Source organism: Hyla sarda, chromosome 1, assembly GCF_029499605.1.
Source record: "Hyla sarda isolate aHylSar1 chromosome 1, aHylSar1.hap1, whole genome shotgun sequence".
Taxonomy (NCBI): domain Eukaryota; kingdom Metazoa; phylum Chordata; class Amphibia; order Anura; family Hylidae; genus Hyla; species Hyla sarda.
In genome coordinates, this window is record NC_079189.1 from 68,306,205 (window position 1) to 68,319,795 (window position 13,591).

The 13,591-nt window shown below is 40.6% G+C and overlaps 1 protein-coding gene across 5 annotated transcripts in view; it reads right to left on the bottom strand.

The window, feature by feature from the left end:
- The window catches only part of KCNIP4 (potassium voltage-gated channel interacting protein 4), a 686,042-nt gene that overhangs the window by 12,843 nt on the left and 659,608 nt on the right, over positions 1–13,591 (bottom strand). For all 5 annotated transcript variants that reach the window (XM_056555518.1, XM_056555509.1, XM_056555501.1 and 2 more), the window contains exon 5: positions 403–510. In XM_056555518.1, coding sequence (XP_056411493.1) covers positions 403–510 — 108 coding nt within the window. The remainder of the gene's footprint in view (positions 1–402; positions 511–13,591) is intronic.

Below are 13,591 nucleotides of genomic sequence, written 5' to 3' on the forward strand. Positions count from 1 at the left end.
CACATTCAGGGAGATTTACCAAATCCTGTCCAGAGGAAAATTTGCTGAGTTGCCCATAGGAACCAATCACATTGCCTCTTTCATTTTTGAAAAGGCCTCTCAAAAAATGAAAGAAGCAATCTGATTAAATCTCCCCCAATGAGTTATATATATATATATATATATAGATAGATAGATAGATAGATAGATAGATAGATAGATAGATAGATAGATAGATAGATAGATAGATAGATAGATAGATAGATAGATATATAGATAGATATAGATATATATATATATATATATATATATATATATATATATATATATATATATATATATATATATATATAGATATAGATTGGTGAGTATTGTATTGATGAGTACTGATTTTCTTATAGGGTATAAGAAAAGGGCTCTTACCTCTTTAGTAATATATCCATCCTTATTAATGTCATATAAATTAAATGCCCAGTTCAGTTTTTCTTGGATTGTCCCTCTCAGTAGTGTAGAAAGTCCCATTACAAAGTCCTATTGAGGAAGTAAGAAAAAATGTAAAAAAGGAGCCAGCAGCTACACAACTCAGTTAGGCTAGGTTTTCACACAGGTTTTTTTTCTGGCGGTTTTTGGAAAACGGCCACTGCAGTTTATGAGCCAAAGTCAGAAGTGGACCCAGCAGGACGGAGAGATATAAGTCCTTGCTATATATTCCTCATTCCTTTTCAATACACTTCTGGTTTTGGATTGAAAATTTCAAGTGTGGTGTCCCGGTACCGTATTGCATACCGTACCTTGTATGGTGGTCCCCAAAGTCAGAGTAACTACGCTCAGGTAGGGTCCCTCAGGTGGGCCAGCCCCTAGTCTCCTCTATTCTAATTCTGTGATGTTTACATGTACATATTTAATAATAATGTGTATATTTAATATAATGTATAGTACTTACCTTGTTAGCATCGCAGGACCTTCAGTCATGTGACCATGTTAATTCCTCTATGGTATGTTGAAGGACCTTTGGAGGTCCTTGGGTCACATGCTACCCATAATCCTATGTGAAGGTGATTGACAGAAGTAATGACCAATTAGCTCTAGTCCAGCCCCTGCCCCTGCCAATTATCACTCTCTTGGGTTGCTGCTCTCGTGGATGCCGGACTAGCAGGACGGATCTGCGCAACTTTCAAAGACATGCTAGGCCAGAAAACCTACCGGCTTCAGCCTAAACTAAACTGTGAGTTCTAAACTAATCCCCGCTAAAGCTAGCGTGACTACTGGACCGCAACTAATTCCCCTAACTCCAGTGGAACAGCGCACATCAGTCTAAGGACTCTAAATTGCTTAAGGTCCCAACCACTGCCAATCTCTAAGAGAATTTGCTTGTACAGAAACTGTTCCTGTTATGAAGCTTGCATAAAATCTTCAGTAAAAGTTCCAACTGTGTTTATCAAACTCTCTAGTTGTGGACATTCAGTTATTCTCTACCTCCCTATCACTCTTGGGAAGGGTGGTGGTAGGATAAGCATTACAGAGGAGCCCTCACCCTAGCGTCATGAATAGCAAGGGTTAATAAGCACCCTTTAGTAACCGCACAGCTACACTCCCTACACCCAAATCCCCCAGACTATCGCCCCAGCAATTGCTTTTTAATAAGGGATGGGACCCTCGGACTGCGGTACATAGCATTTATGTATTGCTTACTTTTGTCACCAGGTGCAAGAAGTCCTGGTTTTCATTTTGACTTCCTTAGGCTATGTTCACATGGAAGAATTTACAAGCAGAATTCTGTGGGAAATATTCCGCTGCAGCAGAGTCCCATTGATTTCAGTGGGATTCTGCTGCACTGTGAAACATCTGCGATGGAAATACCGATTTTGGCATTCGAACATGTTCATTGTTTCTGCGGATTGCGCTCGGAAATGCATTTCTGTCTATAGAGAGGGCTCATTATGGAACAGTCCTAGCGTCGGCAGAACATGCCACTTTGCGGAATGTTTTTTCCAGTGAACATTCCTAAAATTATCTGCTGTGTGAACATAGCTTTATACTTTCCATGACAATTAGAACTCTTCATTAAACCCTTTTTTTTTTTGCTTAATATGCACAAGTTCTGAGCTCCCATTAGCAATGGGCATGGGCTTCACTGGGACTGGGCCTCTACACTCCATGGACCTCCTTGCAGCCACACAGGCTACTTCTGTGGTACATACCCGCCTATGAGTTGTGTGAGCCTACCAAGGCCTCCAAGAACATCAAAGATACTTGGAGGGTTAAGCTACCTTTCACAAAGCATCAGTGTCACTGAATCATCGATGTGGTAGTACCTTCTGATATGTCTGCATTGCTTAGATATACAGTGGAACCTCTCCCAAAATACCATCTCTTTAAGGAGACCATCTCTGATCTAGACCAGATCTGCATGAAGTTTAAGCAGTCATTATGGACCCAAATATCTTCATTTTATATGAATTTTACTTGAATGGAAATAGTGTTATTAAAAGTGACAACAAGGGATTACATACAGGAATACATAGGGGATAATAGTATTATAAGTGATAGCCAGCATGGGTTTACTAAGGATAGAAGTTGTCAAACCAATCTAATTTGCTTTTATGAAGAGGTGAGTAGAAGCCTTGACAGAGGAATGGCTGTGGATATAGTGTTTCTGGATTTTGCTAAAGCATTTGATACTGTCCCTCATAGACGTCTGACAGGTAAGTTAAGGTCTTTGGGTTTGGAAATTTTAGTTTGTAACTGGATTGAACACTGGCTCATGGATCGTACCCAGAGAGTGGTGGTCAATGATTCGTACTCTGATTGGCCCCGGTTATTAGTGGTGTACCCCAAGGTTCAGTACTGGGCCCGCTGTTGTTTAATTTATTTATCAATGATATAGAGGATGGTATTAACAGCTCTGTTTCTATCTTTGCAGATGACACCAAGCTTTGTAGCACGGTACAGTCTATAGAGGATGTGCATAAGTTACAAGATGACTTGGATAGACTAAGTGTCTGGGCATCCACTTGGCAAATGAGGTTCAATGTGGATAAATGTAAAGTTATGCATCTGGGTACTAATAACCTGCATGCATCGTATGTCTTAGGGGGGATTAAACTGGCAGAGTCACTGGTAGAGAAGGATCTGGGTGTACTTGTAGATCACAGACTACAGAATAGCATGCAATGTCAGGCTGCTGCTTCCAAAGCCGGCAGGATATTGTCATGTATCAAAATAGGCATGGACTCAAGGGACAGGGACATAATACTCCCCCTTTATAAAGCATTGGTACGGCCTCACCTGGAATATGCTGTTCAGTTTTGGGCACCTGTCCATAAAAGGGACACTGCGGAGTTGGAAAGGGTGCAGAGACGCGCGACTAAACTAATATGGGGCATGGAACATCTTAGCTATGAGGAGCGATTAAAGGAGTTACAATTGTTTAGTCTTGAGAAGAGACGTTTAAGGGGGGATATGATAAACGTATATAAGTATATTAATGGCCCATACAAAAAATATGGAGAAAAACTGTTCCAGGTTAACCCCACCCCCCCCCAAAGGACGAGGGGGCACTCCCTCCGTCTGGAGAAGAAAAAGTTTAGTCTCAAGGGGCGACACGCCTTCTTTACCGTGAGGATTGTGAATTTATGGAACGGTCTACCTCAGGAACTGGTCACAGCAGGAACAATTAACAGCTTTAAAACAGGATTAGATACATTCCTGGAACAAAATAACATTAATGCTTATGAAGAAATATAAAATCCCATCCCTTCCCCAATATTGCGCCACACCCCTACCCCTTAATTCCCTGGTTGAACTTGATGGACATATGTCTTTTTTCGACCGTACTAACTATGTAACTATGTAAGTTATTAAAGGGGTACTTCAGCCCTAAGACATCTTATTCCCTATCCAAAGCATAGGGGATAAGATGTCTGATTGCGGGGGTCCTGCCGCTGGGGAACCCCGCAATCTCTCATGCAGACACCCACCTGTGGCAGCTGCACAGAGCGATATTCCCCCCTGCCCCCTCAATGCAAGTGTATGGGAGGGGGCGGGATGGCCTTCACGCACCCTCCCATAGACTTGCATTTAGGGGGTGGGGCATGACGTCACAAGGGTCAGAGTCATGACTTCATGAAACTCTGTCCCCATAGTCGTGACCTTCAGACACTGAGCGAATATCGCTCTGTGCAGCTGCCACAGGTGGGTGTCTGCATGAGAGATTCCAGAGGTCCCCAGCAGCGGGACCCCCACGATCAGACATGTTATCCCCTATGCTTTGGATAGGGAATAAGATGTCTTAGGGCCGGAGTAGCCCTTTAATAATTTATTGTCACTTTTTATAACATTATTTCCATTCAAGTAAAATTCATATAAAATGAAGATATTTGGGTCCTTTGGATAGGGCATAAGATGTGTAGAGTACTCCTTTAAATAAGCTCGGATTTATTAGTAAGGCATGACTTGCTATTGTCAGTCACATGTGGGTCTGATACTGTCGGATGCTGAGCCCTTTTTACCCAATAATGTAGTGGGAACATACAGTATTATAGTCATTGCTGGGAGTGTGTTCCATATTATTCTTGCATTTGATCTACCAGCCTCGCCTGCTGTACCTACCCTGAGGCCCAGTCCTGGGAGGAGGTGTTAGAGACCCAATTCCGGAGCGTAACACTGCCTGTCTACCAGAAACGAGCAGTTCAGTCTTGATGCACTAACATCTATCCCAGAATATATATTGTAATGGATAAGAATGGGTGCTATCTTCTCACCCAGGAACAAGGGATGAATGAAAAATAAATGCATACCCAAAGCTTTACACAGCAGAAATATCATCTATACATATTTTCACTATAATACATGACTGTCTGCATGAACCTTTTCTGATATTCATCACTGCCTGCTTATCATTACACCATAATACCCACAACTTGGCATAACAAATAGGTACAATACCCAAACACATCCCTATTAGCATGTGGTAAGTGTAAACTGTAGATATACATATATATATATTTTTTATCTGTACTAATCCCAGTGCCCCCACATTTTATTCCCAGCCACATTGACCACATGGCAACACATGCCATAGAGCCCTATGTGCAGAACCAGGCTCACAGGGCCATATGTTTTATAGGGGTACTCCGGTGAAATACATTTTTTTTTTTTAATCAACTGGTGCCAGAAAGTTTAACAGATCTGTAAATTACTTCTATTACAAAATCGTAACCCTTCCAGTACTTATCAGCTGCTGTATGCTCCACAGGAAGTTCTTTTCTTTTTACATTTCTTTTCTGTCTGACCACAGTACTGTCAAGAACAGGAGAGGTTTGTTATGGGAATTTGCTCCTGCTCTTGACAGTTCCTGAGACAGACAGAGGTGTCAGCAGAGAGCACTGTGGTCAGACAGAAAAGAGATTTAAAAAGAAAGAAAAACTTCCTGTGGAGCATACAGCAGTTTAACTTTCTGGCACCAGTTAAATAAAAAAAAAATATATATTTTTTTTTCCACTGGAGGGAGTATCCCTTTAAACACTCTGTCCCTATAATTGTCATTCAGTTACCATGTGCTGAAAAAGTGTTCAGTACTTTATAGAGCTCTGCTTAGATGTACAGTATTGATATCAGAAACTTTAGCCATTTTGAACAATTGTGTCCCAGTTCCTAAAGTTCAAAGACCTTCTAGTGTTCAGACTATTCCACACATGAGGCTGGGTTCACATTGCACCATAAGCATGAAGCATGTATGTTAGGAAAGCTCCATTGTAAGCTTGTCCATAGGCATCCATTGTCAGACAGCCCTTATTTGGCTGCTATATGTCGGTGTACTGCATGGAATGGTGTAATAGACTACGTTATGGATACATTGGGAATCTCCAGTGATATAAATGTTGTAAGGTTGTAAAAGAGTCCATCAAGAACCTTACTGTGCTGATTTAGAGAAAAGCAAAAAAAAAAAAAAAAACCATAAGGCTAATGCCAATTCCCCTATAACAAAGGAAAAATTCCTTCCTGACTCCAATATGGCAATAAGAATAGATCACTGAATCTTTGTTCTATCCCATAAATCCATAACATGTATATAGGTTATATTTTTAATAGGTGCAACAGGTGCGGCACAGCTCACTCGATCGCCCCTCCCGCTCACGGACCGGACTGGACCTCAGTCCATGTAATAATAGAAAGAAATGGAGTTGTCCAGAGCAGGATGTCAAGCAATACGATTTTTATTCAGCGGTAACCGTGGGTGATGACAAGGTAACGCGTTTCAGCCGCACTCAGCAGCCTTAGTCATACAAAACAATAGTGCAAGTGGCTTGCTTATATGGGGGTAGAAAAATGGGATCCGCCCCGATAGGAGTGTTCACAGGGCTTAACCCATTATTCACCTCCATCCAGCAAGTATAGTAAATATAGTAAAAACGCACATATAGTGTGAACAGTAGTCAAAATGTTAGAACACTTGGGTTACAAGCAATGATATAGAAAAAGACATACGTTAGTACTAAAAATACAAGAGCAAATTACAAAATGGCAGATAACATATATACATGTGCGATCCTGAAATAAAAAAGAGAAAAGGGAATTTTCTATAGAAAAATCAATATAAATATTACCCTATATCATATCATATATATCTGGATGAATTCAAGTAACCCATATGGTTGTATATACTACCATAGGACATGATAATTTTTTAAAAATTTTTTATTCCAATTGTATAGTAGGATCGCAAATGAATATACGGACTAATATGGAACAATTGAATTGTCTCAAAAATGCCCCCACATATGGTATATATATTGTTTGATACTCTATTATACATATATTATTTATTAATTGTCATATGTGCGGGAAACCATTGTGGGAAAAAGAATGTAAAAGTAAAATTCCTCCCAAACTCCAAGGGGAACCAAAAATATATAATTATAAACGGGAACAACAACAGATCAATAATGGAGAATGACATCTTGTCTTAAATTTAAGCCAAGGGGACACCTGGTTTGAAGTTTGATAATCCAGAAGACCTCTCTATCCAATAATTTTTGTTTAATATTACCTCCTCTAATATTATTAGTAACCCTTTCAATCCCCTGAAGGCTGAGACCAGAAAAATCACCCTCATGCTTTTCGGCAAAATGCTTACTAACCATGGAAAGATGTCGGGTCTGGAAATGTCCGACAGGTGTTTTCTGGTCCTAGCCTTCAGGGGATTGGAGGTGCACCCCACATACTGCAATTGGCAGATGTTACATGTCATAAGATAAACCACATGGCTCGTGTTGCATTTAATGTATTCTGACATACCTAATGTTTCTCCAGTTGCTGTGGACATAAAGGTTTTGGAATTCTTCATAATTTTGCAACAAATACACTTTAGATGTCCACATTTGAAATTGCCCTTGGTATTGAGCCAGGTGGGTTTCTTAATCTCACCAGAACTAAACAAGCTCGGGGAAACACATTGGCCGATGGTTTTGGCCCTCCGTGACACAAATTTATACCCATGTTCAAAAATTTTTATATATTGGCTATCATTAGCTACCATTGGTAGATATTTCTCAATTATTTTACATATTGGTTTGAAATCATGGCTATATTTTGTCGAAAAAACAAGGGGTTTAGCTTCACTATTTCTTTCAGGAACTTGGGATGATGGCTCCTTGATGCCATATACCAAGTCAGACCTATTTTTTCTCCTAGCAATATCCTTGGCTCGGTTCAATGACCAAGTCTGATAACCTCTCTGTCTCAGCCTCACTGATATGTCCTCCGCTTCATTTTCAAACAACTCCAATGTGGAGTTATTCCTCCTGGCTCTAATAATTTCTCCTACCGGGAGATTCTTAACCACATGTGGTGGGTGGCACGATGCTGCTTGCAGTATCGAATTGGTGGCCAATTCTTTATGGTATGTAGAGGTAGTGACCCTATGATTCAAAGGATCACCCCTCAATATCAGATCCAAAAAACTGACCTCGTGTTCATCACTATGAAGTGTGAACAAGCCAAACTGCTGTATGGTCGGCATAGACGACCCCCCGATAAACAGGAGGTCGTCTATGTACCGACCATACCACAGGATGTGCTCCCCAAATGGATTGTCATGTGAGAGAAGAAAATTTCTTTCCTACCATCACATGTATATGTTTGCCAATGAAGGCGAGAATTTAGCACCCATAGATGCTCCGGTGATCTGCAGAAAAAAATCTCCATCAAACATAAAAAAATTATGAGTGAGTAAATACTCCACCACCAAAATAATGAAGTTCTGCAGGTCACCGGAGTATGGGGCATAAATGGACAAAAACCACCTGAGGGCAATCAATGCCTCCTTGTGGGGAATCACGGAGTACAAAGCGGTGACGTCAGCCGTTATCCATCTCATCCCGGGTTCCCACCGGATGCTGTCCATGGCAACCAGGACATCCCTGGTGTCTTGGAGGAAACCCGGGATGAGAGGGACCAACGGCTGAAGTCTGGAATCAACCCACTCACAGAGTCTCTCATTGAGAGAGCCAATCCCCGCTACAATGGGACGCATCTGAGGAGGAAATGTGTTCTTATGGATTTTAGGGAGCGAATGAAAAATTGCCATGACGGGGTAAGTTATTTTCATATAATCTGCCTCCTTAGATGTAAAATGGCCATCCTTTACTCCCAAATCTACCAGATTATATAGTTCCAATTTGAATTGTGGTGTTGTATTCATTTTTAATACTCTATACGTATTTATATCCGACAAAATATCCATATTAAGTTTTCTATAAAGTTTAGAATCCAACACCACAACCCCTCCACCTTTGTCTGCTCCACGAATCACTATATCTCTAGTTTCAGACAGCTCTTTCAGGGCCATTTTTTCACATTTTGTTAAATTATGTTTCACTACTGTGACATTTTGAGATAATTTGTATAGATCCCTTTCCACTAAGTTCTGAAACTGTTCCAATACAGATGTGCGGGACATGATGGGATAAAATTCGGGGTTGGGGGTAGGGAAGGAGGGTTCTATATGTTTTCTAGATGTTGTCAATTGTTGTTATTCCAAGAGAGTGGAGAGGTCCCGAAAGGAGAATCCCTCCACTATCAGGTATACCCCCGTGAGTAGAATGCTGGGGTGCTATGAAGGAAACATCATCATCAACAGTTGGTACAGATGTAAATACTGTATTCGAATCAAAAAAATCATCAGAAAAAACATAATCACCCGTGCCCAGATTTCCACCACCTCCCGCCTCCCCCCCCTTCCCCAAGTCCAGCACAAGTTCCTGAGTGGATCTCTGCTCCTGAATCTTGGCAAAATGTTTTCGCACCGTAATGGAGCGGACAAAACGATTAACATCCAACATGGTTTTGTAGAAATCGAAAGAGCATGATGGAGAAAAGGATAATCCTTTAGAAAGTACCTTTAGTTGCGGCTCGGACAGGATCCACGCAGAGAGGTTGAAGACCGGAATGCATATTAGGTCGGTTTGACTTGATGTCTTCGGGTTCTCTTTACGGCCGCGATGCTTGCGGCCCCGGCGTCGTTTTTTGCAGACTTTGCTTTACGTGACTGAGGAAGAGGGGAAGACGCTGCTTCTGAAGTATGCGGAACGGACATCTCATTCGGCTCCGTTCCGGACATGGAATCCACATCCGTTTCACTGAAGCTGACCCTTGCTGGTTTGTTGTTTCTATTATATTTTTAGTAATTCCTGTGGTTTTTCAGGATTGACTTCGAAGTTGATTTTGTTGATCTGTTCTGTGGCCACTCATAGACACGGTTCGACTTATAGTCTTGCAGATCTCGAAGGAACTTATTCTCCTTGGTTTGAGATATCAGAGTCTCCATTTTGACAATGTTCCCACTGATTTTTTGGTTAAGGTCCACATATGTGGGATGATGTTCATACTTGGAGATAGAATTCTGTAGTTCCGATATTTTAGATGTAATCTCGGTTAAGGCAGTCTCCTCATGTTTGATAATAAGCTTGACAAACCTGAGGGATGAGTCATTTAACAATTCTTCCCATTCTGCCTTAAACTGTTCGGAGAAGATCGTGGTTGGGAACTTTCTCAGTCTAAGTCCTCTCGGGACCATTTCACGCTCCACATATTTCTTTAGCGTAGACGAGTCCCACCATAGTTTAGTCTCCGAAACCAATGATGTTTCCAGATCTGACATAAGAATTTTCAAATCCACTGCTTCATCAACGCTTACGTTACCTTTGCTGAAGATTTCAGTAATTCGGCTTGATCGGGCTAGGCGTTCCTCCACAGGTTTGAGGCAAATGTCTGCTGGCATTGCAGACTCCCTCTCTGTCTCTTTGGATTGTGGACACGCCATTTCCAGGAGCACGTTGCCAGGTCCAAATGATCCAATAGGTGCAACAGGTGCGGCACAGCTCACTCGATCGCCCCTCCCGCTCACGGACCGGACCGGACCTGACCTCAATCCATGTAATAATAGAAAGAAATGGAGTTGTCCAGAGCAGGATGTCAAGCAATACGATTTTTATTCAGCGGTAACCGTGGGTGATGACAAGGTAACGCGTTTCAGCCGCACTCAGCAGCCTTAGTCATACAAAACAATAGTGCAAGTGGCTTGCTTATATGGGGGTAGAAAAATGGGATCCGCCCCGATAGGAGTGTTCACAGGGCTTAACCCATTATTCACCTCCATCCAGCAAGTATAGTAAATATAGTAAAAAGGCACATATAGTGTGAACAGTAGTCAAAATGTTAAAACACTTGGGTTACAAGCAATGATATAGAAAAAGACATACATTAGTACTAAAAATACAAGAGCAAATTACAAAATGTCAGATAACATATATACATGTGCGATCCTGAAATAGAAAAGAGAAAAGGGAATTTTCTATAGAAAAATCAATATAAATATTACCCTATATCATATCATATATATCTGGATGAATTCAAGTAACCCATATGGTTGTATATACTACCATAGGACATGAGAAATTTTTTTTAATTTTTTATTCCAATTGTATAGTAGGATCGCAAATGAATATACGGACTAATATGGAACAATTGAATTGTCTCAAAAATGCCCCCACATATGGTATATATATTGTTTGATACTCTATTATACATATTCTATTTATTAATTGTCATATGTGCGGGAAACAATTGTGGGAAAAGAATATAAAAGTAAAATTCCTCCCAAACTCCAAGGGGAACCAAAAATAAATAATTATAAACGGGAACAACAACAGATCAATAATGGAGAATGACATCTTGTCTTAAATTTAAGCCAAGGGGACACCTGGTTTGAAGTTAGATTTTATATTTTTCTAGAAAAAACAATTCCGCTGTGTGAACGAGGCCTTAGATGCCATTCTCTTAGAAAACCCTCAAAAATCTCATCCACAACAGATGCTAAACTTACAGGCCTATAGATTCCAGGATCCTTTTTTGACCCTATTACTGGAGTTTCTCATGGCAAAGATGCAGAGACTAAAAGGGGTACTCTGCCCCTAGACATCTTATCCCCTATCCAAAGAATAGGTGAATAAGATGTCTGATTGCGGGAGTCCCGCTGCTTGTACCCCCGCGATCTCTGTGCAGCGTCTGGCATTCTAAACAGTATATTTAAAATGCTGGGTTCCCGCAACGGGAGTCGTGAAGTCATCCCATGCCCCATTGTGATGTCACACCATGCCCCCTCCATTTATGTCCAGGAGCTCGGGAAAGAAGGCTCTCTACCGAGCTGAACTACCTGGCGTCCCCAGGGACTTTTACTATAAATGACATGTCTATAAAGGGTAATTGTCAATATATAGAATGTCTATATAGGGTAAATGTCAATATATGGAATGTCTAAATGGGGTAACTGTCCATATATGGGCAGGTACATCATCAGACCTTCCATAGAGCTTCTTTTTGGGGATGGGCGATGTACCGGATATGGTTCAGCCAACCATTCGAGGTATATCAATTATAATGTAAACATAGCCTATGATAGTTATGTCATCCTAGACATCCTGGAGACACAGAAGTCTAAAGTAGCAAAGAAATCTATTGATCCCATAAATAACATTATAACCCATATAACCCAAGACAATGGGACACAATTGTTCCTTCTGCCTTAACTTATTCTCTTTCTCTTTAATTTAATCTCATGATTATCATTGATGTAAATTGTATTTTTCAGCTCACTGACGGACACCATGACTTCTACCATCATATTTCTTTCCCCTCTCATGCTACATCCGAGCAATGTTTAACATATGAGTTATACTGTAGCCTCCTATATCTCATACATATACAATTAAGAGATGAAGATGAACAGCAATAGCTGATGTGCCATCAGAGCCTTGTCCTAAATATCTGCAATTATGAGTCATCCTTTAAGTATATGTAGAATGTACAGTATTTGAATCTCTTCTTCTTGAGATAGGAATTTCCATATGTAAAAGTTCAGATGGAGCCAAACCATATGTCCATCACTGCAGGAGGGAGGTAAAGACTGCTGGAAGCCTGCTAGGAATTTCTCCCCTCCGGACTAAGAAGCAGCATTACTCTCCCCTGCAGCTTAGTAAAAATTTACTTTTTATAACTCTGGGGAAGCCTAAATACATCCATTTAAGTCAGAAAACATCCTTTATTGAGTCACTAGGAAACATATATTTTCACTGTTATATTGTTTCCATATCCACAGCTAAAGCAAGCTAACGCATTGTAAATTTTATGTAGCGACCATGGGCATGGCGATAATGGTAATCATGACTTCCACCATCTTATTCCTTCCCTTGTGTCATCCTACATCGGAACAATGTTTAGCACATAAGTTATACTGTAGGTCTAACTTAGTTATCCATGGACAAGCCAAGGGTGTAAAATTATATATATAATATATATATATATATAGTGAGAGAGAGAGAGAGAGAGAGAGAGACGCTGACTGTCAACATCATTGCCCCATATCTCTTGTCCTTCAAAAGGCCAATACACATTAGACCAACTAAGACCTACATGGGGCCTCCCGATGAAGACAGATCAGTAATGTTGCATTGCCTGATCCTTTTGTTTTTGGGAAAATAAGTCCTGTCTGGCCATCACTTACTCCTGCCATCATTCAGAAGTCATGTATATGGAGGGAAGCAGAGATATACTTGTCAGCCAATGCTTGGGCAACAGCTGTCATTTAGGGGTAATTTATCGTGGCGTTTAGAGCCTTTTTTTTGCTTACTCCGGGCGCACAAAAAGTCACACATGCACCTAAGCACTTTTTTGTGACTTTTGTGGGTAAGCATATTGAGTCTTACCTAAGCAAATTTTAGTTTTCACTTTGCAGTGGTCATGAATTTATGATGTGCGAATGTTGCAAGTCAACTTCAGGTCTGACCTGGCTTACAGCACTGCAATTAAAAAAATCGTAAAAAAGTCTCACCTAAGACTTTTATGTTTTTCTTGTTTTGTGCCCCAAATTAATCAACCCCCCCCCCCCCTGAGTTAGTAATGTTAAATATGTCACACATAAGCAACACTAAAGCAAAAAATAAAAATGCCTTCAGGACTCGCTTACCAAAGACAACTATGATAAATGTCCCCCTATATGTATGACTCAGAGGTTATATGAGGAGGATTATGACATTGTTATGGGTATAACAGA